Source organism: Eleginops maclovinus, chromosome 18, assembly GCF_036324505.1.
Source record: "Eleginops maclovinus isolate JMC-PN-2008 ecotype Puerto Natales chromosome 18, JC_Emac_rtc_rv5, whole genome shotgun sequence".
NCBI lineage: Eukaryota > Metazoa > Chordata > Actinopteri > Perciformes > Eleginopidae > Eleginops > Eleginops maclovinus.
In genome coordinates, this window is record NC_086366.1 from 11,824,847 (window position 1) to 11,851,017 (window position 26,171).

Sequence of the window (26,171 nt, forward strand, 5' to 3'; positions counted from 1 at the left end):
CAAATATGAAAAAAAAAATCCAACATTAAACAAAACTGTTTTTTCGGATGTGGAATAAACATTTAAGTCAAGAGGGAGTAAACATGACAACACACATTTAGTTGTTTATTTTTCCCTCTATACTCTACCTCCTGGCACCTGTCCTGGATACAGACCACCAGCTCCACCAACATTTCCTACACCTGAAGAAGAAATAACAAAACTTTAGTACAGTACACATGCATTTCTTCACTGATGTTTCACAAATTGTATTGTGTTTTCTTGGTAAAAAAACATTGGTGGTAATAAATGTGGTAGCTACCATATTTGGCTGCTTTAGCCTGAGCAGGTGAGATGCCACCGGTCCCGACTGCAGTAGAAAACAAAAAGACATGTCAGCGTTTTTGCTATTGTTCTAGTAAAGCTGGAGGCAGCGGTCATGTCTCGTGTCGCTTTCCTTTTTTTTCTATAATTATCTCCACTTAAACATCAAATATAGGCAAAATATCCAATAGATGTGAATTCAACTTTTAAGGCATGGTGTGAAAGTGGTACCATGACACCCTACCTCCTGGCACCTGCCCTGGATACTGACCACCAACATTGCCAACACCTGAACGAGAAATCAACCTTTAGTGCGATACACATGCATTTCCTCACTAATGTTTCACACATTGTATTGTCAAATGTCTGGCCTCTCTTTCACTTTTTTCCATGATTATTCCCCTCTGTTAAATATCAAATATGAAAAAAAAAAATCCAACATTAAACAAAACTGTTTTTCGGATGTGGAATAAACATTTAAGTCAAGAGGGAGTAAACATGACAACACACATTTAGTTGTTTATTTTTCCCTCTATACTCTACCTCCTGGCACCTGCCCTGGATACAGACCACCAGTTCCACCAACATTTCCAACACCTGAAGAAGAAATCTCAAACTGTTAGTACAGTACATGCATTTCTTCCTGTTTCACAATTGTATTGTGTTTTCTTGGTACAAAAACATTGCTGCTTATAAATGTGGTAGCTACCATATTTGGCAGCTTTAGCCTGAGCAGGTGAGATGAGACCGGTCCCGACTGCAGCAGAAGAAAAATACACTCAGCTTTCTTTGGTCTTTGCTATTGTTCTAGTAAAGCTGGAGGCAGCGGTCATGTCTCGTGTCCCTTTCCTTTTTTCTATTATTATCTCCACTTAAACATCAAATATAGTCAAAATATCCAATAGATGTGAATTCAACTTTTAAGGCATGGTGTGAAAGTGGTACCATGATACCGTACCTCCTGGCACCTGTCCTGGATACTGACCACCAGCTCCGCCAACATTGCCAACACCTGAAGGAGAAATCACAAACTTTAGTAAAGTACACATGTGTTTCTTTACTGATGTTTCCAAATTGTATCGTGTGTTCTTAGAATAAAAGCATTGCACATAATAAATGTGGTAGGCTATCACATCTGGCAATTATAGTCTGAACAGGTGAGATGCCACCGGTCCCCACTGCAGCAGAAAGAGAAAACGCATTCAGCATTCTTGGGTTTTTTCTTTCGTTCTATTATAGCTGAAGACTGCGGTCAAATTACTGGCGTCTCTTTCCTTTTTTTCTCCATAATTATCTCCACTTTACCATCAAATATAGGAGGAAGTGTTTTTTTCCAACATCTGACAGATTTGTATTATACTTTTAAGGCATGGTGTAATTATGGCACCATGATACTCTACCTCCTGGCACCTGCCCTGGATACAGACCACCAGCACCACCAACATTGCCAACACCTGAAGAAGAAATAACAAACTTTAGTAAGATACACATGTGTTTCTTTACTGATGTTTCACAAATTGTATTGTCTTTTCTTGGTACAAAGGCACTGCAGGAAATAAATCAGGTACGCTACCATATTTGGCAGCTTTAGCCTGAGCAAGGGAGATGCCACCGGGCCCAACTCCTGCAGAAAAAAACCCAAAATACATTTATTTTTGTAGGACTTTTCTTTAGTTTTACAACAAATATTTTGACAGTTCACTAGTAAAAACACACCAGTTCCAACAGGATATCCAGGCCTCGACCCAGGACCAACCTGTCCTCCAGGAAGTCCAGCACCGCCATTTCCATAGCCGTAACCTGAAACATTGTAATGTGAAACATCACTCATCACAGAACAGATGCCAATGCTGTGCGAAATGTTTGCAAAGAAATTGTTAAAATGAAGAAACTTGTTTTACCTAAAGGTAGTTTGCCACCTCCAGGTTTTGTCCCATAGCCACCTGACGGGAGAAGAAAAAAAACCACTTTTCTCATAACAGCACTCGTCCAGGTAGAAGTAAAATGTATGAGTTATCTCATGTAATGCATTGCTGAGTTAGAATTGTGCTGGTAAGTGTTTTAGGTAGCAGCTGCTTTTGGTAAGCCTCCTTTTTCTGTGTTGTGTATTCCTGTAGCCTCTCGGGATGAATTGTGTTATTCACTAATGTGTTCTCTTAATCAAGGCTGGCCTGCACCATGACATTTATAGATGACAGTGAAACATGATTATCCACCCTCCTCCTGTCTGCTAAACTTGTGTAGCTTGTTTTGCCTCTATCACATAGTCCATAATAATACCCAATCTGTAAGCTATGGCAAAAAAGTTTACCTCGTATACAAATAGATGTGCAGTATACCACTTTCTTTAGATATCCTAACAGATCTTTATGCAGGGTGCGATTTGTAGGGGGGGATGGTGAGGATTTCCCCCCCTCTGGTTTTCCTATCCCTACCTCTGCTAAATTATTTTTATCTCCGGTGGGGACAAGGATTTCCCCCCCTTGATAGCGATGAATGCAACTTAACTGCTAGCCTACTTAAACTCTTGAAATCTAACGATCTTCAGTGTCTTTACATCAGAGTAGGCTATTCAGCAGCCTTCTGGCAGACGGTGCATATTTCTGAACGTCATCGAACACAAAAACATTGTAACATTTTTGTGCGGGAACTTCGCAGGAAAAACAGCGCTGAACCAAACATGAAACGCGTTCAGAGCAGCATATCATCTTACTTTACAGGACCCATTTGCAGAATTGTGGATAGAAGAGGGCCGAAATGCTGCAGACAATGCCCCGATAGGAAAAACAAAAAAGCCACCACAAATTTGTCACCAGAGCCGACTGTTTACTTTGTCTAGTTTTCCAGACCTGTCCCTGAGTGTTGACAGCACGTTGTGCTATTTAGTGAATTATTTTGAGTGTTTGATTTAAGTTAATTGGAGGGTCTTTTCATGGAGAGCATTGATGCTGTTCTATGGTGCTTTCTGCCTGTTAGTGCGTAAGCATGTTTTTGTGACGTTGAATAGAAATCCATGTATGGGTTATTAAAAGTTTTGCCATGTTGTGATGGGGACTAATCCACGGACCCGAAAAAAGGGCCTGTCTACTTTTTGCGTTTTTTTCTCCCTAGTTATGCAAGTTAAAAGTCCAATGTTCTTGTCTATGAATAAATAAAAAAAAACATCCCCCCCTCTGTTTTTTTGTCAAATCGCACCCTGTCTTTATGTATAAATTCAGTTTTGTGTAGCTTTCCTGCTTTTATTCAGGAGGTTTTTTTCAAACTAAAAAACAAGGCTCGTCAGATCGCTGATTCGGATTATGTTACAGCTGTTGAAAATCCACAACTACCATTGGCCAATAATGACTTATTTGGCAATTTCTTGTACATTTCAGTCATTTGGATTTTTTTTGTGCCCCTGCCAAACTTCATTCCTATATGAATCAGCAATTTTCAAAGTCAGCCAAAATATTTAAAGATGTTTTTTTGTTTTGAATAGCATACTGTATATATAAGGTTTGAAGAAAATCCAAATGTAAGAAAAACCATCTGCTTTGACAAATAGTGACCCCTATAGATCTCACCTTGCACTTTGGGTGATTTGAGGGGGTATCCGTGGAAAAGTCCTGGCTGCATCGGGCCACGACCTCCTATGACAGAATACGTATGTACAATATTGATGATCAAATACAAATGATACTAGCAAAAATGTAAATGTATGTTTGTAATACAGCATGTTATAAATCTAGTTACCTGGTCCTACTTGTCCTCCTCCTCCATCTGTAACAAGACCAATCAAACAATCCAATCAGACACGCTGATACAAGAAGATGATAATGGGAATGTAATTATGAGACAAGTTTTACCAATGAAACAAACACTGGACCTAAAAATAAATATTAGCTGAATATAAATCAGTAAACTGCAGTCCATGATCATTTTGACAGCCAGCCTCCTTTGTACTGTCTATTGAAGTATTGTATTGTAATGTTTATTTTATTGTTTTATCTGCTACAGCTGTTCCCTGTGATTTTTTTCATTTCAAACAGACATGCGATGGTCATTAAATGATCAAAAAATTACCCAACACTCGTGGGTGAACCCTTACTAGACTTTTGATTCAGGTCAGTTCCTGTCGCCACCCCCGGCAGAACTCCACGTCCACCAAACCCTGAAGTAGCAATGAGAAAACCAAAGACAACACATGTTTCTCTGTACAGTACTTGTTTGCTTAAACGCTGCCCAATCACTTGATGAAAAAGTTGACAAATAGTGCCTGAGATAAATCAATGAAAGAAACAAACCTTGTCCAGGTACCAGTCCACCTTGGTAAAGTCCCGGCACTCCGACACCTGCCACAGCCAATCAGAGGATAGTATTGCTCTTCTGCAGCCACAATCCAAAATGTCTTGCACACTAATCTACTTCATTTAATATATTTTGAAATTGAAATACTTTAATAGCATGTGCATTTCACATATATTTTAAGCAAAATATTCCCCATATGATGAATATATGAATGAACTAAATATTTGATAGGGATTTGCCTTCTACTAAATTGCATCCTGTCTGCCTACTTCAGCCTTTTTAGTTTTTCGTTGAGTCTCCCAAACCTGGCACTTTAGAAGCTTTCTTTCCAAGACCACCACCAACACCCCCTCCTGGAAGGCCGGTCTGAGGAATAACAGGTCCTGGAAAAAAGATTAAAAGTTACTACATTTTACAAATAATATAGGAGGTGAAAAACAAAATCATCTTCTTTAACTGGAAGTCCAAACTACTTTGCCTGTGGTTTCTGCCTCCCAAGGACTCTCAACACTGATAATGAGTAACTGTGAAAGTGTTTCTTTATTATATTACGGAAAAATACTATATTTGCCACCCAAAGTGGCTCCCGGTCAGAGAAATAAATCCGGACAAAGAGCCAATTTGAGGTTTGCAGTGTTGTAGAATTCCTAAAGCATTACATTTTCAAAAGGAATGGGAATAGTTTTATAAGTCCCTGTGGGAGGCAGAAATCACAGTATGACCATCAACAGTGCAACATGTAATAAAAAATAATGAGGTGTATGTCTTGCCTCCAACAGGAACTGCGGATCCAGTTCCTGTGCCTGTGAAAAGTACAAAGACATAAACACACAAAATTGGACCAAGTGCTCAGTAATCAGACGTTACTTGTGAAATCAAAATATATTTAAAGTATCAAACGCAAAAGTACTAGTTTTGCACAACAGACAGTTTTAGAATAGTAAACCTAACATTTTTGAGTAATTTGTATAATGGATGTTTTAATGTGATCATCTCTTTAATGAGGCAGCTGGTAATGGTAAAGCTTTTATGTAAATGTTTAGCTTTTACAGATTTTTTTCCAAAGGATAATAACGTTAATCCTAAAGTAACTGATTATAATTATTTTTTATTACATTTCTTTAAAGCAAAGTCATCAAATAGATAAGCGGAGTCAAATATTTGCCTATGAATTGTAGTTGAGTAAGTAACAATTGTACTTCAACAAAGTAGTATAGTAAATGTACTACTTGTAAATGTTAATGTAAAAATTTACTGAGCACCATTGTAGAAAGAGGATATTAATATAGATGTCCAGGTTTGCCATTTATATAGCCATTGAAAACATTTTGTGAACATAAGAGTCAAGAAAACCGTACAAAACAAGTGCTCAGTATTGTTACAACCCATGGCCACTGGAGGGCCCTGTGATACTGAGAAGAGGGATGAACAGGTTGCTTGTGCCAGGTTATTTCGTTTCAGCAGGGAGCCATCGAAGGACTGGACTTTGCTGTAGAGAGCGGCTAATCGGGCTGTACAAGCCTGCCATCATGCTATGATCAAAAGCAACATGGCTGAGTTTAAATGAAATCAGTATAGTCAGCCAGCATGCCTGGCATTTTCCTTGCCTCATCAAATGCCTCATTTCTTTGGCTATCCCCTCATGCAGGAAATGAGCCGTCAACTTAACTCGTAAGGGAGTTTGGCAGCAGGATAAAACACATTGGTTTGTTTGTTGAAACATTTTGGTACATTTTTCATGTTGAACTCCCCGGACGTTGCAGGACAGACATTGCGCACTGCCTTAAGTATGTGTTCTGTGAGATTTGATGAGGAAACATTTGGAAAGGGAATGTTTTGTGTTGTCTGCGCTCTTGAACTTGGAGGAATTATTGTTATTTTGAGTGTCATGAAAAGAGTACAGACTGACTCTAGTCATTGCCAACCAATACTTAATAGCAGGCTCTTCGCCACGGGCCATGCTTAATCAGACTCCCTAATTTCAAACACGTTGTGTATGCACACACAAAAAGCACAGACTTTAAGGTCACTCTTTGTTGAAGTTTAAACAGTCCTAGGTTTGCAGGTACAACAAAAACATCTGCTAGTGTTTGCCAAACTGTTTTTCATGTTGACTTACCATTAATGTGAAACATTCATATTGGCAACTTAAGCATGCAGATCTGTTAAAGTTCATGGCTGAACAGTAGTCATTGAAATATATGCCATCTGGCCAACAATCAGCTTACCTGCATGTGGGAGCAGAGGGCCTCCTGCACCTGTGCGGAGGACACCAGAATGTAAGTGTTATTCGTCACTACAAAATATTTAGGTTATAACCCTCAAGGAACAGTATCAGATTATCTGTGGCTTTTTATGTTAAGTCTCAAAAACAGCAAATGTTTTCATGTGTGGCAATGAGTCAACCAAACAGATTTGTGCAGTTTCTTTCCTGAGAAATTACAAAGGCTGTGTGGAAAAGTAGCGAAAGCTTTAATATTACAGTTAATGTGGATGATACCTATACTGATGCTACATAAGGAAGAGATCATCTTTGTGGTTCAAAATATAAATTCTAAAGAGATCACAATTTCCATTTCACAAGGATCTTTTAGCTCAAGCCAAAAAAGGAGACATGAGAACTGAATTTGCGAAACTGAAAGGTTGAAACAAAGTGGAAAGCCACATATTATCAATGTAGTCATCAAAACAAACATCTCAAAACAGCGAGTGGAATAGGAGCAGTGTCTGCTTCCAAAGAAACAATAATACATCATTGTGTTTGATGACCCCCAGTTTCCATTCCCGTCACTGAGCCTCCTGCGCTGACACTGTTTTAGAAAGATGCCTGTTTAAAAGTCAAGAAAAAAACTATGAGTCATATTTTGTGTCTGATGGAAGGATAAACGTTGGAAAAACAAAGAATTTCAAACCTAGAGTAAATATTGATATACAAATCTATCTTACGTTTAAAATAATAAGAAATAAACCAAGTGTCTTGTTGTTAAGGTGTAATTCATATCTTCAAAATATTTCTGAGTAAATGATACAGCTGAAGCAACAAAGTCAAACACACTCAAAGCTGTTATAAACTTTAAGTCATATTTTTTATATTAATTACTCATCCCTTGTTTCCTTACATTCTTGAAAAAACTTTTTTGCATGCATTTCTTCATGATGATGTAGATCCAAAAAACAACTCTTGGTGAATTTAGGTAAATGAGGGCTGTGTTTAAACAGGAAACAATACTAAAACTTTGGTTATAAACTCTCACACAACACTTGCAGAATAATCCAGTTGCCATTAATCAGGTCACACGTTCACTAAACACATGCATGATCTCCGCCAGCAGTGAGTAAACAAAAGATCAAATGAGACCTGGATACAGCACTTTTGGGGTGAAGTTTTATTTTGGAAAAGTCGATTTCACTGATGTACAACTACAACAGAGTGCCATAGAGTAGTTGATACCTCACTTTAAAGGTCACCCTGTGTCTCAAAGAGTTCATTAGACTCTGAAAGTTTGACAATATGACTGACATTTATTTTTAAAGAAAAGGCTTCCATTATTTGGTTAAACATAGCACACTAACCTATAAACAAGGTACCATTAGCCGGTCCCTTTATAGGAAATGTATGTAGAATATCTACCCAGACCCAGTTTCTGCCCTCTGCTGTACCTCTTTTACCAGCCTTCTGTCCAGTTCCAGGGAAAAAGCCCCCAGTTCCTCCACCATATCCACCGTAGCCACCTAAAGGAAAAGGGCAAAGGTGAGTGTCATAACCTATGGTGGTATAAAGAGATTATAATCTTACAAACTTCTTTCAACTAAATGTTACACACACCAGCAATTTCAGTTTTAATTCCCGATGACAAGAACTCACCTCCTCCATAACCCCCACCACCACCTCCAAGACCACCGCCTCCTAGACCACCTCCATAACCTCCACCACCGCCTCCTAGACCACCGCCTCCAAGACCACCGCCTCCAAGACCACCGCCTCCAAGACCGCCGCCTCCTAGATTGCCATAACCTTGGCAAGAAAATGATAAAGTGAGAAATATTGTAACAAAAGATGAAAGCAATAATAAGTGAAACGTGATTTATTCAGCAGTAATTACCCTTAAATAAAAAACATCACGCAATCTTTCATCAAGACATTTTACAGAACCTGTAATTTCTCCTTCCTAATGCGTTAAAAAAAAGAAGGCACATGAAAAATTACACAACATCATGTGTGCTTGATTAGGTTTGATTGAAAACATTGATGTTTTTTGAGACAAGAACTGCACCTTAGGCACCGGGGAAAGAGTTGACCCCCACTGAGTAAGAAGCATGATAAACCAAACTTGAAAAATGGTTGATCATCTGGTCATGCTGTCATCTAAACACTGGAGGGAGCAGTCTGTTCTTTCTGAGAGCAAAAGCCTAAAACTAATCTCTGGGCGGCTAAAGCTTTTTGGCCTGACTTAACACACAATTAACGTTATATCCCAGCTTTGGTATCTTGTTGCTGACTAAAGCAAAAATATTGAGCACAAAGAGAAGTTGAAATAAGTTTGGAAAGAGGGAAAGGACATGAAATAAAGTGCTCATCACCTGCTCATGAATAGGAAAAAAATAAACATAAAATGAAAAGCCCAGACGAGAGAGTGAAACCAAATGTACAGACGATACCATTATTCATATTGAATTTCAAACTCAATTGTTTTTTATCGTGGCCATAAATCTTAAAACATGCACATATAAAATTGTTATTAGAAGAAAAAAATTGGGAATACTTAGAAACATTCATAGGTGGCTTATTGCACTGCTTGGGTTAAGAGGCTGATGTGAAATAGAAAAACTAATTGTAAATAAAAGACAACTGAGTTGATTTGTCACACATATGTGATTCCAAGACAAAAACAAATACTATAAGTCAACTCATACATATTAATGTTCATGCATATATTTCAATGTACAATATAAACAGTACATGGAAAAAATGAGTGAAAGTGGGATATTATTCAAATTCAGATTCATAAAGTTGAACTTCTTCCTTATAACTGTCATTTTGATTTATTTATATTTTCTGGGGCTAACATATGGGACCCCACATTTTTCCTCAAAATTGTGTTTCTCAGAGTTGTATTAAAAGACGCTGTGAACTGCTTTTCCCAAATCAGAGATAAACATGTTGGAGTGATGACTTGATTTGTAAGCTGCCAGCAAGCAAGTCCACCAAGGAAGTTGTTTTCATAAATGTTAAAGCCAACTAGATCTGGGGTCAGTGCAACTAAGCATGGGAAACAAGCTGAGCAAGGCGTTGAGGAGTGGGGGGGTCAGACTAAAGGGCAAGATCGGAGTCCAGCAATCTGCAGGGTGCAGGTAATGATACTGACGAAGATCAGGAATGTGCAGGAAGACGCGTAGATAAAGTTGGAAGTGTGGAGTTTCATGATTTAGTCAAAACAAATGTGGGCACCGGCCTTGCCAGATAAAGCATGTGATGCGAGCCCAAACACTAAGCTAAGCATCCTTTCAATAATCCATCTCCTACAAAGCTTTCAGCTCCATATGCCTCGATTGCTCAACCATTCCAAGGCACACCTCAAGGTAATAACAGCAATCAATTCTTATATAAATCAGTCTGATATCGGGCTTTCATTTATCCAGTGCATCTTGCATTGACACAAGGAATCCATCTCATTTGTCCATCTTTTTTTATCAGTATGCTCCACATGCCTAAAAAATGTTAAGGAAACAAAACAAGATAGTAACAAGATCTGTCACATTTTTGTAACATTTTTGATATTTCTTTAAAACTATTCAGTCTGGTTTGGCCTTTGGATTACAGAATGTCCAATGTGAAGGGTTTATGTTTGTGAGTGTTGGAATATATACAGCATAGTCTGCGCAACAGAGATTATATAAGTCAATGGAAAACGATACTTTCAGAGGGAGCAGAGACAGGCCGGACTTTGGAGACTTTTTGGTTATTCATCCATCATCTGGCCCACCTGTGCTAGCATGTGCATCACCGAAACTGGCTCTGGCAGCCCCGCTCAGGGTCGACCAGCACCTGCCACGTTGAACTCAACTCTTTGATTTGAGTTCATGAGAAAAGTTGAAGACACGCAGAAGTCATCCTCAGAGGGTGTGTGTCCGTGTGTGTGACCGTGAGTGCAGGCCTTGACAGATATAAGGTTTGTACAAGGAAGAAAAGAAGAGAAACTTTATCGTATGTAGTTCTGACAACACAACACTGGGAAAATAATACACTCCAAAGTAACAAATACTACCCTGGAGAGTGAGAATTATGAGGGTGGAAGTGGGTGGACACGCTAACAAATTCTGGACCACTGTTACTTTGGCATCCAACTACTGATTGTATATTTGGTAGAACAAGGGTAGAGTTTTTGGACCAGAGCTCTCTGTTCTTTTGTTAAACTACTATTGTTACAACATGTCAGTTCACACAAATAGATCTGTTTTAGATCACACATTATTGGAATTCTGCACCAATGTTGTTTGTTTTCTTGAGCCACACACATTGAAAGTTTGCACCAATGGCCGTGAAATCAATTCATCGTGTTTCTTTGGACCTGCTCCCAGTATTTCGTTGATTGCTGACAATCTGGAGGATTTCTGCTCACTTAGGTAGTGTCTTGTTTTCTTTGTGATCATCAAGGCATTGTAAAAAGCCACAGAGACCATTTGAAACCCCCAACTGTCTTTGGACTTTGGACAAAGGAATCCTTCAAAAGGTCAATACTCTGAATTTGAAATGGAGGGGACAGAAACCAAAGACTACACAGGAGGGAGGACTCAGGGCCAAGGAAATGTGAAGGTATGTGATGCAGTACTGCAATACATCATAGTTTCCTCCATTCAAATTTCTTAGAAAAAAAGGTGACAGACACATGGTTTACTAGCCAGTTTCCATTCAGAAAAGACCGCTAGCTTTCCCAGCTGTGCAGTGCACCTGAAGGTTATTGAGGTGAAATTTAGGATGATGTATCAGTGAATAATTTAGCATCATCCTACAGTGGTGATTAATTTGTGGTGGCAGATTAGGGTATGACCTCAGTGAGGGTACACAAGTAAGTCCTAAAATTCTCTGACAAAGAAGGAGTCTTGTTTTCAGAGGAATGAAAATGTGATGAAAGACAGGCTGTCATATTCATTGCCTCCTGTTGTAGCATTTCTTGTGCATTGGTATTAAAACTGAAGACTGACACTGGAATAAAACTGGCCAGACAGTATGGCTGGTTCTTTCAGCCACCGGTCATGTTGTCGAACTCGGGTTTAGTACAAGTGATGGATGTGAGCCAGTGAGCACAGATATATCTGGTTTCAATCTCAAAATGGCAATGTTTTGCTCATGCTCCATTGGGGTTAGGTAAGGTAATCCTGTGTTTCAGAACCAGAGGAATAGAAGAAACATTAATCAAAACATTGTCTTCAGCTCTTAGTTCCTCTCTCTTACTTTGTTCTCCCTATTTTTGCGTCCTTTTCTCTCCTCTCAAAAAGTCACATAAGGAGTTGCACCTACCAGACATGAAGTGTTAATGGCAGAAAGCAGAGGATGCCAGACTGGAGAATTGAAAGATGGATTTACTCTCTCCATTTCATCTCCCCTCTTCCCCTTCTCTCTACTTTGTGAACCAGCTGGGCCTGGTGAAGGGTTTAATTTAAGAGAGCAAGGAATTCCATGGCAGAGGTCCACGGTAACTGACAGCAGACGCGCAGAACCGATTTTGGGGTCTTGAGCTCTGGAAGGTCCAGGAAATTTGGGGGATTTGTTTCTCACCATAGTCTTTGTTTTAGCTCATATGTGATCAGGTTAAAGGTCTAAGAACAAATCTTTGTTTAGTGAAAAACCAGAGGACATAAAAACTGCTTGTACGTCTTCCTGAAACATATAAAATATAGTTGGTGAGAAAGATGTCTGGCAGGACAGGCATAAATGATCAATTGCGATTCTTCAGCTAAACACCAGAAGTGATACAAACGTCAAACCATGAACACAAAGAGTAGAGGGAATGCTAATGCTGCAATTTTCCCAAATCTGACAGAAAATCATCATGATAACTTTATCGTCAAAGGCTCTCTGGAGATCACCTGAGAAGCAGTCCACTGTGAGATTCCGATCTGCGGCTGTGGTCCGATATAAATTCTCACTTTAAAAGAAAGTCCATTATTATGTCCCTCGCTGTCATGACACCAAATTTGTATCAGTATCAAATTGTCACACTGTTCCACCTCCAAGTTGGTTGGATAGATTACATTCTTTTGAGTTGACGGAAAACAAGCTGGATGAAAGCACAATGCTGTGAGGTGCTCTAGTGATTCCATATCGCGTGACACAAGTGGACACCCTAAAGCTCTTCTTGCTTCCTCTCCCCCTCCGTCTCCTTTGACCTCCCCTGTTTCTTGTCACTTCCAGGTTCTCTGTACTGTCAGTCACAGGAACCAACTGCGAGAAGCCGGACTGGTCGCATGTTGGACTAATTAGGTATTCAAACAGTCACACCACTACAAACAAACTCTCTTCACCTCTGGCTGGTGTGGAGCCAGCAGACTTTGGCGGCAAGCCTTTTATTGTTTTCGCTTTCCTTTTCCATGGAGTCATTGACACTATGAGAGGTCCCAAAGCCTCAGTCTCCCTCTTTGCCAGATGACCCCAAGTGCACAACTGTCAGAGCTCCTAGAGACAAACACGGAAAGGGTCTAAGGTTGCCTCATTATCTATTATATTTTCTTTTGGGGCAGCCTTCAGGTTAAAATCAGTGTGAACATCATCGGTAGGTGGTCTTTTTAAATCTGTATAGAGGACAAGTATATCAAACTAAAGAAGAGACTGTTCTTTGTCTCAATGTGTTGTAAGCACTAACAATGACTAAGGAACTTTGGGGGATCTCATCAACCCCCGCATTTTGGCATCAAAACAGACACATGATCTCTCAGGCATATTACAAATAGTTCCAAATTAGCGTTTACTGTGAAAGTCCCCATTACACACTATGTGTAATACAAGCAGTGCCACGGTGCCAAACTCGGCTGCTTTGCCCACTTATGTCTGTGGTGGTCTGACCTCACCAGCCTGAGTGCTTGTGAGTCTCTCTCACCACAAACACATGCCTTAGTTCAAACACATCTGATCAAAGACCATTACTGCTGTCCCTTAATTCAAACTGTGCTAATTTGAACACTATGCATTACAACACATTCGTTTGTTATGTAATTGTTTTTGCTACAAGTCATATGGAGCAGAACAAGATATGCTATAAGTTTTCGCCAACACTTTCTCTTGTCATAGTTTCTGTGAGAGTTGAGATCCTCTGCTGTTCCACTTTTAACCACTTTTTAAGGAATGCCACAGTTACTCTGCCAACACTGAGCCTCTGAGTATGTCTGAAGAGACTCCCTAAGCCGGTGCTCATACCGTTACCCATTTTAGCTTGGCGCACACACACACACACACACACACACACACACACACACACACACACACACACACACACACACACACACACACACACACACACACACACACACACACACACACACACACACACACACAGCATGTTCTGAAAAGCCATTCAGACGAGGCAGAAACAAACTGCAAGCATTAGAGTATACAGTGAAACTTTAAAACACTGCAAATGTAAAGTAAGTAAGTTCTATGTCTAGAAAAGTTAATTATGCAAATATTTTATAGGGTGTGATAACCAGTAAACAAACACAGCCATGACAATGGTATGTAAAGTTGGCCAAGTGTGTCTCCTCTTCCAGATGTTCCACACATGCATGTAACCGCTATTCTGCTGAATACTTTTCTGACAACTCAGGGTTGAGACCAGTGCTCTACAGGTCAGCTCGGCTTAAATCATGCATATTGAAACACTGATATTAGAGTCATGGAGTCAGCTTTAAAACCATTTTCCAAGTTCCTGAGTCATTATAAAGGCTGTGATCATTATGCAGTCATCTAAATCATTTCACTATTACAAACATATGGGATATTTTACAAAGAAAAAGTGAGGAATAGATGAGAAACTATATACTGTAAGGTCAATGCTGAAGTCATTTAAAAATGATTAATCTTCAAAAGTAATTCAATACAGCACTGAATCTGGGGGAAAAAAAACAGATATCGAAAACATTTCACCAAGGTGATATAATGTCAGTGACTCGCATCATTACAGATTTACTGAAAAATCATTAAACAACATTTCAAAAGCCTTGCTTTAAGTTACAACACAACACTGCACGCTTGCATTATACTTAAACTCAGACATACTGTAAGATATGTGTAAATAATTGATCATAAACCGTGTTTCTAATCTTCATATGCCAATAGTCACCTTCCCCCGATAGTGTTGCACATTTTGATCAGCTACAGTTAACCTTGCACAGTGTTAGACAAATAGCTACGACCTGCATCTGCTGGATCACTAAACCTCACTGTAATTATTTACTCGGCCACAAATCCACTAAACAGGCTCTCAGGTTTAACAGGCCTTGGTTCACAATAACTACAACAAGGTCCTTCAACTGGTGATATGTCTTCCTGGACTGTTACTCCATCACTACATAAACAACACTCAGGCTGTGCTGCCAGATGGACAACGATAGCGCTCCATGATCCAGGCCTTCTGGCAAATGGAGCAGGGGAGAGGCTGTGAGAGCATGCTAAGGGATGGCTCATCATCTAACACAGGGAACATGGAAAGAAATTAGACCGGTGGTAACATACTGACTGGAAAACTATCATGCAAACAGAACAGGCTGGTGGAAGGCCAGTATGCTGTTATGGAGTCATAGTGAAAGCCTTGGTTCAATTAGGGAAGTTAGAAATTGTAATTAGCGTGACTGATTAGACACAATTTAGAACTAATAAAACCCTTATCTTTATCTTGCTTCACGCCAACATAATTTTATTCTTGGGATAGATTAGTGAGATTATTGAGGACACTAACAACATCTTGTGACATCATCCACAAAAAAATGTTTGGGTAGCTACAGGCATTTCCAATGTGAACAAACATGCAGTAATCCCTGTGTTTGGGTGGGCTAATTCTAATCTCTTCTGCAGACAGTCTAGCTTCAAAGATATTTAACACTTGGAACTGAGACTCGTTTTAGGAAATATTATGGAATTGTGCAGGAAAGACTGTGTCTGAATAACCTACACTTAAAGTGCCTTGTGGTGTGTGTCTTTGTATGTCCATGAACATTTGCAGGCAGATGCTTGCCGTCTCTGAAAGCAGAGGACAGGTCTGAGCTCCGGTAATGAGAAGCACATGTGTTCCAGGAGACTAAACCTCCTCCAAGTTCATCTTCTTTTGGCTAAACACTTTCATCCTCACCTCAATCTATCAGTCTACTTCCTTTCATCAAGCTCTCTAAGCATGTGTGTTATGTAAATGAATCTGCATATAATGTGTGTGGTATGTGTATGACATACAGTATACGGTATGCTCTCAAGAGTTATTAGTCGTTTCTGTCCTCCTTGCTTCAGCCCTGTCTCTTCTCTGTCCTCCCAATATCCCTTCAATCTTTCTATTTCTCTGCATTTCCGAGGACACTTAACATTTCTTCAATCCTTGATATGTTCCAGACGGTTTGAAGGTTTTTGAAAATAGAAGATCCAGGTGTACTGAAGAGCTGTGCGTTTTAAATTGCATATTAGATTCACATATTATTGAAAGCAATCCAAAGAGTGTAAATTGAGATGAGAGGGTAGGGGGTGCATAACAATGGTCTTTGGTACCTACAAAAGAGGAATATTTCTAAAAGCAGCCTCAAAGTGAGCAATTGTTTGTGTTTGCCACAGGCTATAAAACCTTAAAATTATTAATTAGAGTCATTTTATAGGTATATAACTCTGCAGGATCCAAGATCTTGTAGACCTGTTTTGTTATTGACCAATGTAATCTATCATCTTAAAGTATGTACATATTTCCATCTTTAAGCCTGATTTTATCTTGCATCTAATTGCCGGGACTGTTTCCATTGTTTCACATTGTTATGATAACTCACTGGTAAAGACGAGCCAAAAATAAAGGTGAGATAAGTAGTGAGAACAATATAAACTCAGCCTTCAGTTCATTTGTAATACTTACAGTATCTAAATCTCATGCAGTCATACCCTGCAATAAATCCTGCTTTAATGAAGCAGGCTGTGGTCTGTGGTTCTGCTGAGATGGATTGCATTAAAGTGTTATGTTGTGTAGTGTGCTCATATTATCAGGCTGCCATTGTCAATTTCCACAAAACACCTTTTGGTTTGGCGACTCGGAGAGGCTTTGCTCTTGCAAGCTGATGATGCCAACCTCATGCAAGCTGCAAAAAACACGCTGCCAGCCAGCCGACAAATTCTTTACTTGAGTCATAACTAATTATTTTCACACACTTTATGTGGCCAGATTGTCAGTTATGCTTAAACAACAAAGAAAGATTTTTGTAGACATGTAGATCCTCATTGATAACAAGGATGGACAAAATATTGATAAAATATACATGTATATATACTTACACTATTTGGATTGAACACACATTCTCTCTCAACCTAAAAACGGACTGTTTTAATAGTAGAGTAAAACTACGCCAAGAGCAAAAACTTCTATGTTCATTATGAACTGCTTCAACACGGTCTGAAAGGGACAAGAGGATAGTCTACAAGGGACAAGTTTGGCAACCACACCATGAGAACTGAGCCCACCTTTGCTTAAGGGAACACAGGAAATGAGAGGTGTCCAACAGCTGTTCATAAAGAGGAAGTTCCTCTTTCCAACTTTCAGTGTATTGTCAAAAGCAGTGTGCTGACAGCCTTCACAATTAGTGTGACATTTACAAGATCTCGCATGAGCTGGGCTGCAATTCACTGCAGTCACGCTACTCATAAAGCCAGCTGCTGTTCTCCATTACTGGCCAGGGAAGGTGCGTATCTGTGGAATGTGATGTCCCTGCATGGATTTCACATAAGAATGAATGGCAGCTCTGTTAATGTGTGTGTGACCGTGCATATACAAGAGTAGTTGTTTGCATTTGTGTGTCTTCAGCAACAGAATCATGCTTTATAAACTAACGGTTCATGAAATGAGCTTGTAGCATATCAATTCTTCTGGCATGTGTTCTGCAACATAAGCCAAAAACTGACTAACTAATGCAGATGGATTTAACCTGCCATAGAGAGTCTTACCTGCTGCTGCACTGTGGACGTGCATTTGAATAGCAATGGAAATATTACTCGTAAGATATGCAAAAAGTTTTCATATCCAAACTTGGATATCTTCATATCTGATGGAATGCAATAAGGCCAAAAATGAAAAGTAAACGCTGTTAAGTTACCTATTAACACCATATATTACATATTACAACCCTTTAGGGATTGTAAGCCCTTTATGTAATTCATGAAACCTCAGTAGACCCTTAGCTCTCTGTTAGAGATTAGTAATGGAGGGAGCACCTAGATCTAAACAGCACTAATTAAAAAAAACACACGGAGCTGCTTTTAACATCCTGTGCCATGCACCAGAGGAAGAACTTAAATACGTACAAAAGCCAGGGCAATATTTCCCACACAGCTCTGTTGCTACCAGCCAAAACAAACTTCTACCAAATACTTGATATTAGGTCATTTTCATGAAATGGCTCCCCTGTAACTCCTGTTAAGGGTGAAGGTGTGGCACTCCAGAGTCTATCAAACGAGTGCTTGTTTCCTTATCTTTCTCGACACATAGAGGTAAGCCAAGATAGTATCAGCAATGCTTACGGGAATTCAACTATGGCTAAACATTGCTTACATAGCAATGCAGCACAGAGAGTGATACAGCAAAGGAAAATATTGAGTGTATGGTATCGGAGAGTAGGGCTGTGGTAAATTTCAACACGGGGGTTTCCAGATATTGTAGGGGTCTAACTTTACAATAACATTAATCAGTGCTCTGGCACCATTGTTAGGCAGGCGTTGATGCCCGTTCGCCAATCATCACTCCCTCATACAGCAGAGGTTTAAGATTCCTGGAAATATCAGGATGTCAGGACGCCACACAGCTGCCAAGCAACTCTGTGATAAGAGAACTTGGTGACAACCAATCAAAGACTCTTTTGCCCCTTGGCTGCATCTGTGCATGTCTCCCTATTCTACTAGTGCGTGAACATATTGTAGTCTATACATTAACCTACTTTTTCCACCCCATACTATACATTTCCATTTCCTTCCTTTCAAGGCATTTCAAAAGACTTTTCCATTCAACAATCTGTTCACCTTTACTGCTTTATAGCTTTGAATTGTAATTTAGTGTACTGTAACATAACATGGTTAGGAACACGTTTTCAAATCTAACATAAAACTGTGAATATATTTTTCCCTTTTAATATATGCACATTCAGCATAAATAATATTGTTTCTACTAAGTTTCACCCGAAAATCAATAACAAGCAGGAATGTGTTTAACTAACCTGGTTTAGGGGGCTTTCCACCTTGTCCTGTTGGGCGAAAACAAGTACAAACATATGTGAGGCTATGCTTTTCCTCTGTATCAAAACTGTCCATATTGTCATATATTCTTGTGTACATTATATACCCTGTAGGACAATAATGATTATCTGTTACCAATCATTTAAAATATGTCTTGATATGATTTAAATCTTAATTTAAAAGACCCATGAATGTGTTACAGGCAGACTATTGGCGACAACAAGGTTTTCTTTTCATCTTCATACCTCCTCCCAGTCCTCCAACGCCCAGACCACCATGCCCAACACCTCCTGGGAGCAGACCGCCTGGCCCTACTCCTCGTCCCCCACCTCCATAACCTCCGACTGTCAGGATCAAACAAAGTGAATGTGATCATATTGTCATTATTGTTGTCACAATGTATTGCTATTATATGCTAACAATGTTCTTGTCGTGTTGTCATGAAGTAATCATCATTACTTAGGCTTTCCATTGCTAAGATTGGGATAACCATTACTCACCACTGAGCTTGTACAAGTGAAATGTGTAACAGGCCTCAATTTTACAGACCTCAAACCTCAAAGTGTTTTCCAATAAACTGACTGAATATCCGTGGTTGGCTCCACACAAATTGTTTATTGCTACAGCAATGTTCTGAGCCTTTGGGGCTAAGCTTGTGGTAATGTGACAAGGAATTTTCAGCATGTGTTTCCGCCAGGTGTGACCGGCCCGAAACTGAGTATTGACAAGGGATTGGTTTTATATAACTATTTCTTCTTGGACCTCAGTTATTTCTGCAGAAATGGCTTTAGTACTCCTGGCTATAAAAAAGTACAGAGGGTCAAACTTTGGGAAATAGGAGATGAGCCATGCCAGGAGTCAGGACACTGCCTATGGTGGTTGAACTGTTGCTAAAGTGGACTGACAAATACGAGCTAGAATATCTTGGGTTCTGAAACAGAGGGAATGGCAAAATGGACAAGACCACCAGGATCCTGGAAAAAGTGCAACACTGCTTTTATAAGAGAAACGAAATAGAAAATATGTTATTTATATTGCGGTAAAATTCGCATTTGTACCTTTAGAAGCCAATTGTGATCAAAGTGGAATAGGGTTCTATAATGTATTGAAATAATTAATAAACATAAGTAATCTAAACAGTTGGTATTAGGTTATCATGAGGCTTATACATTTTATTTATTTAAATGTATTCAATCAAGATTACTAAATACTTAACAATGCAATTCCCTACTCACAAACAGTGATCCTTTTAATATCCAAACACTGAAACAGAAGTGCACCAGTGTACGTTAAACCAGATGTGATTCTTATACAGGAGATGCAGTAAAGGATCATAAATCTAATGTCTCTTCTACTCACCTGCAGCTTTTGCTGGTTTATAGCCTGCAGGGACTCCTCCAGTAGACCCTTGTAAAACAATAAACATACAAAGTATATAGTTATGGTATGCCTGCATGTAGTGATGTAATGCACAGGGGCTAAGCAATTTATTATTGCATCAGCTGACGTCTTACTTTCTTGCAGGTCACCCTGATTGAGCGTAATGTGGCGTTTTGTACATGTCTGACAGATTGTATGAGCTTTATATCTTATTTATTTGATACATAATTCATACTGCAATGAAGAAAAGGTGCTTACTGTTGCATGATCCTAAAGGCGTGTAATTTATACAACAATTGTGTTAAGCATTGTTTCTTTTATGTATAACAATTATTACTACATTACTCAGATATGTGTTATACCTACCTGTGTTAACTTTCAGTAAGACCTCTGTTCTACAGTAGTATAATTTCACTGCTACACCTATGCTTAACACCAACAGACTTTGTTTGTTTGTCGCTGTGTTGGATTGTTCTCTGTCCAGGCAGTCAGCAGAGGCTCTGTTACCTGGAAAGAATCCAATTCCTGGTCCGGCACCTCCTGGTCCAATCCCAGTACCAGGTGGTACATACACACCTGAAACATACAAAAGAGAATGCAATGGTCATGACACCATCTAAAAGTTATCCAAAATAATAGTGTGGCCTGATCAGTTCTAAGACGTCCATGTCTTTTTGATTATTCTTTTATTGCAATGCTAAGACATATAACAGCATTTCTAAACAATGACCCCTCCTTTTATTAGATAAACATTCTCTAACACTTCCATCATCTCTGACACAAAAAGGGAAATCTATCCTTGGCAGAAACATGTGCCCAAGGTTAGGTCAGGTGATGAGCTGCATAATGAAATGTGAACACAGCAGTTCCAGCCAGAGCGAGTGAAAGCAAAAAACTAAACTTTATAGGTTTGATCATGAGAAAGTTCTAATTGTATTCCTACTGATGAGGTATTGCAGTTGGAAACCTTCTCTAAGAAAGCTGCTGCAGCACTGTGGACACCCTCCACCCCCACCTACATCCCCTAGCCCTGCGGTTCCCAAACATTTTTTGCGGCGCACCCCCTTCTACGTCCCAACCGGGTTGACGCACCCCCCAAAAAAACAAACAAAAAAAAAAATGCAACAAAGCTTTGTTTTATCGCCATATAAATAACTTTGTCATGAGACGTTCCACTTGACATTTTCCCTGATTACAGCCAGTTAATCATATTTGAAAGAATTAATGAAACGAGTTGGCGCGCATATATCCTAGGCTACAGTGAAACGTATCAAAAACTAATAAATTATAGTTTTTTGATTTAAAATAAAAGGGATTACAAACGAAATGTTTATTGTTCCTGTTTTTTATTGTAGCCTATGGAAAAATCCCACTTAAAAAACAACACTGTGTAATATTTTTACACCAGACCACCATTACATGTTTCATCTCGCGCACCCCCTGGTGGCAGCTCGCGCACCCCCCACACTTTGGGAACCCTGCCCTAGCCTAATTTCAAGACAGATTTCCGGCATCAACCCATGCAGAGAAACCCCTGAGAGGGTCATTCTGGATCCCGGACATGGTGGCCTCATGTGTGCAAGAAACAGCAATGAAATAAAATAAAAGGAGGATTAAAAAAGTACCTCCAGTTGTTATGGGATGACAAAAAGCTCAATCCAACGAGACTTAGGCCAGAATTACATATTTATTTGAGGGAAAAACCTGGTTCATATCAATAAAAACAAAAGAGGCGAGAACAGAGCTACAGGATCACTGTGATTATGTTTAATGGCAATTACATGCGGTGGGAGGTCAACTAATTTCAACCACATGTCAAAGGCGGTCATATGTTTATTAGCAAATACTGTGTAAACACTGTGCTTTGTTCTGTCCACTGAGTGTAGTTTAGACATTGGGGGGAAGACATTACAAGTGTGTCACCTAAGGAGGCAAATGTTGGGAATATGGTGTGTCTGCATAGTAATCAAGTTCACTAAACAATGCTTTAACTTTTCAATGCTGTGACACATTAATTGGTTTGTGCCCCAGAAAATGTGTATTCTTTCTTTCTTTCTTGTACTTTTGGAGTTAAGAAAAAGAGCAATCAGCGCTGATTAATGAAACAAACTTGTGATCTGCATTATCCAGCAGCTCTATCCAAGAATCAACAGTTGGAGATTTAAGCATATACCCGATACCAAAAACAATCAGGTGTGGAATGACTGGCTAGGAAAGAAAATTAGAAAGAGTTTGTCTTTTTAGATACACAATCTGAAACTACACAGCATATTCTGAAAGCCAAGATTTCAGAGTATGGTCATGAGCAACGTAAGCAAACTTTCCAGAATTTTTGCTTTTTCATGCAGCAGTATAAGTTATGACGGCAGCTGTGGCTTTGGACACAAAATCATTCCACGAATGAATGAATGGACAGATGAGAGGAAAATTTACTTTTTAATTTATCCAGGTCTGGGACAGAGACGATGGCAGAACTAATCAGTTTTCCTGAGATCTGGCCTTGTAAAACTGAGGACTTACTGCAGAGAAGGTAAAATCCTGCAGGCTCAAATAAAAATGAGGAATAAATAATGAAGTCCAGGGTCATGTACTTGATCATCAAATGGCGTCAGGTACTTGATCATCAAAAAGTCAATGCGATTAATGTGTATGCATGTGTTTGTGTCTCTGTCAGTTTGCCAATACCATTGGATCTCAGTTGCAGGCCCCACACGCCTGGGATGAAGTGATTGTTTGGAATTTTGCTTCCTCCTCATTTCACAATCAAAAAGAGGATTTCCTGTCTCGACACAGCAAGCGGGGCAAGGCAGAATGTCAGCTCCAATTTTCCTTCCACTCAATCCCATCATGTTACAATCCAAATTCTAGAGAGCACCAGGTTCACTAAGATTGTGCACGTGTCCATGTAAGGCACACACCGAGCTTTGCCAGGGGACCTTCCCTACCTTAATAAAAAATAAAAAATGTAATTCTCCTTAAATATTGTCATCATCATCACACGCTTACGTATCTTGTGATCTCAGCCAGGTCATGGGAATGTGCTGGAATGTGTGTGATGGACAATATTGACTTGGAGAGCTCATGGGATTAGACGAGGCAAAATGTATTGCAGTCGACTCCAGTCAAGAGTTCACTGAGTGTTTGTGATATGATTCATGGTGGTGAATAATAAATCCTCGGAAAGAAAATTTGAAATTGTTACCGTGTGGTGACCTTTTTTATTTGTGATGTGATCTTGCTGAAACAATGGCTTGACTATTGAAATATAAGGATGTAAAATATTACCTAATGTGTTAAACTAAGCAAACTAGAGGATGACCGGTTAGACGCCATCACTGACTACTATCTTATGAGGCTTGGTGCAGGTGCAATATACGACAGAACTTTTGAACTTGTTTAAATAGATGACCTTCAAACACATTGGAGCATCAATAAATGTACAGCTGCAGTTTGAGCTAAGCATGACAGTGATTTAAATCTTTCATCACTCCATTTTGGATTTAAATGTGGCCAACTTAAGGTTAAGGTCAACAGTGAATCAGTATATTAGGAACACAGCCAGTAAAGCAAAATGGAAAAAAGTCAAATTGAATGTATGGGAGAAAGATTCTTGAGACATTTGTATAAATTATTTCAAAAACAAAGTGCATAAAACTGGTGGATGATATGTTAGGCTCCTATTTGGTTGCAAAATGTTCAGCCCATGAGTGTGTCATAGAGATTTGTAACATTTCCAAGACTCACTTATCAAACCCCAGTAGTATGTACCGTATAAGAGCAAAAGGGTTTTGTAACAACAAAGAAATTTAGGGTAATTATTTTATTTATAGGGGAAAATCCTGTCACCACTGACAGTTTCACATGGTTATTAAATAAACAGATCCAAAAAACCTGTGCAATTGATGAGAAATTTCATAATCAGATTTAGGCTTCTAGAGGATTCACATGTGTATTTGTATAACACACAAATTATAGTAAGCCGCTCAAGGGCTTAGCCTTAGAAGAAAATCATTATCGTAAACAGTATACACATATGTGGGTGTTTTGGTCTTTCGAATTGCCTTGTTTTGAATTTTGATAAAATGACGTAGTCCATCCGACACAAGCTAGCAAGTGGAAAGTACACCAGCCCCTGTTTTGTTTAGTTTTGCATCATGTACGCTGGCCTAGAAAGAATGAATTGACATGTTCAACAGTATTTTACAATATCAATACTACCAATGGAAAGTCAACAGAAAAATATTATCCAGTCTTGGTGGAAAAAGTCACATTGCGCTTTATTTTTTTTACAAATGTTATTTAATTTAAGAGTTGAAGAAACATTGTAATGGTGCTAGGAGTAAAAACAGCAACACATGCAAGCTCACCAATGCTGATTAAGGCTTTCCCCAAATGTTTCAAAAGATTTACAGGACCATAACCATTTACGATCCCAGAGCTGCGCTCTAAATAGTTTGGGAAGTCGTTTGGAGAGCAACTTTGTAATGTGTTTATATCGACCACGTGACATCACTTCCAATAAAAGAAAGTAAATATTTTGGCAAATCAACAACTGTTTTTTGTGTTTAGAAATATCCAAAACCACTGTCCCAGAAGAGAAGGTTTGGTCTCTTGGTTTATGGAAAGCCCCCATACTGAAACCCAGAGCAACAGAGCAGTGAAGCAAACACTGTGGTTGCTGGCACCTTCAAATGTCCTGTTATCAGACATGTGACAGCTGGCCCACTATCAGTCACCCCTTGTCTATTTTACACAGCATGTTCTAGGCAAGTGAACGAGAGTGAAGAGCTTCAAAAAATGTAAAATAAATGGTTCAGTCCATCTTTTCCTTGTAACCGACCTCAACCTAACTCCACCGCTGCTTTCTACAGGGCCAAACCTTCTCTCAGTGAAACTACCCTGAAGAAGAACATTGGTGTTAGGTACAGTATAAACTGGCAAACAAATTCACAGCCCATCATCGGCCATATTTTAACCCCTAAGACGACTTGATTATAATCCTGTTGTTAAAGAATGTGGCCTTTGAGTGTTTGCAGTATCGTCTACCCACTGACAGAACATCGTTACATAATGAGAAAAGATGTGACTTCGAAACTTAAAATGGAGTTTGATATGGACTTCCTGTTTAGGTATTTCATAACCGATCCTTGTGAAAAGATAAGCCGTTATTAAACACAATCATTAGCCACATTTATTATTGAGTCAGACATGAAAAACATATAAAAAATGTTATGTGCTTTCTCTTTCTTTCCTCTATCTCATGGCTGCCCAAATTGGGGCCCGTTGGCCTGCGACCGATTATATTTGGCACGTGCCTTCCCGCACTGTCCCACCATAAACGATCGGAAGCTCTCGTTGAAAATTATGTATTGGCGCACTACCAAATAATGCCATAGGATGGCGCTGTTGAGCTCCAGTCAGCTCCTAGCTATCCGATAACGCCCAAGACCAGTGAGTGAGAGGATTCAAGGATGGAGCGTAGTAGGCTGTGGCACACAGACAAACGAAAATTTTAAAAAACTTGGGAACAGGATTTTTTTTTTACCGAGGTAGATTCCAATGCAGTGTGTCTGGTATGTAAGCAGAGGGTCGCTGTTTCAAAGGAATACAACATTGGCCGTCACTATCTAACATGCGGCTGAGTTCGCAAAAGTACACTGGAGAACATCGCAAGGTCAAGTTAGCAGACTTGCTAACAAAGCTAACCACCCAGCAGCGAACTCTACTTCAGCCGTCGACTGCACAA

The 26,171-nt window shown here is 39.4% G+C and overlaps 1 protein-coding gene across 9 annotated transcripts in view; it reads right to left on the reverse strand.

Moving 5' to 3' along the window:
- elna (elastin a) overlaps nt 1–26,171 on the reverse strand; it is a 42,460-nt gene that overhangs the window by 9,539 nt on the left and 6,750 nt on the right. For 7 of the 9 annotated variants that reach the window (XM_063907173.1, XM_063907170.1, XM_063907172.1 and 4 more), the window contains exons 2-24: nt 20,933–21,001; nt 20,405–20,452; nt 19,291–19,389; nt 19,027–19,053; nt 8,456–8,605; nt 8,251–8,322; nt 6,819–6,848; nt 5,361–5,393; nt 4,896–4,973; nt 4,587–4,634; nt 4,391–4,453; nt 4,036–4,062; nt 3,867–3,932; nt 2,205–2,246; nt 2,020–2,103; nt 1,877–1,927; nt 1,704–1,757; nt 1,262–1,315; nt 1,013–1,060; nt 847–900; nt 548–592; nt 302–349; nt 129–182 (exon numbers count right to left, since the gene is read on the reverse strand). In XM_063907173.1, coding sequence (XP_063763243.1) covers nt 129–182; nt 302–349; nt 548–592; nt 847–900; nt 1,013–1,060; nt 1,262–1,315; nt 1,704–1,757; nt 1,877–1,927; nt 2,020–2,103; nt 2,205–2,246; nt 3,867–3,932; nt 4,036–4,062; nt 4,391–4,453; nt 4,587–4,634; nt 4,896–4,973; nt 5,361–5,393; nt 6,819–6,848; nt 8,251–8,322; nt 8,456–8,605; nt 19,027–19,053; nt 19,291–19,389; nt 20,405–20,452; nt 20,933–21,001 — 1,344 coding nt within the window. The remainder of the gene's footprint in view (nt 1–128; nt 183–301; nt 350–547; nt 593–846; nt 901–1,012; nt 1,061–1,261; nt 1,316–1,703; nt 1,758–1,876; nt 1,928–2,019; nt 2,104–2,204; nt 2,247–3,866; nt 3,933–4,035; nt 4,063–4,390; nt 4,454–4,586; nt 4,635–4,895; nt 4,974–5,360; nt 5,394–6,818; nt 6,849–8,250; nt 8,323–8,455; nt 8,606–19,026; nt 19,054–19,290; nt 19,390–20,404; nt 20,453–20,932; nt 21,002–26,171) is intronic. The other 2 variants (XM_063907174.1, XM_063907175.1) reach the window with 2 other exon arrangements.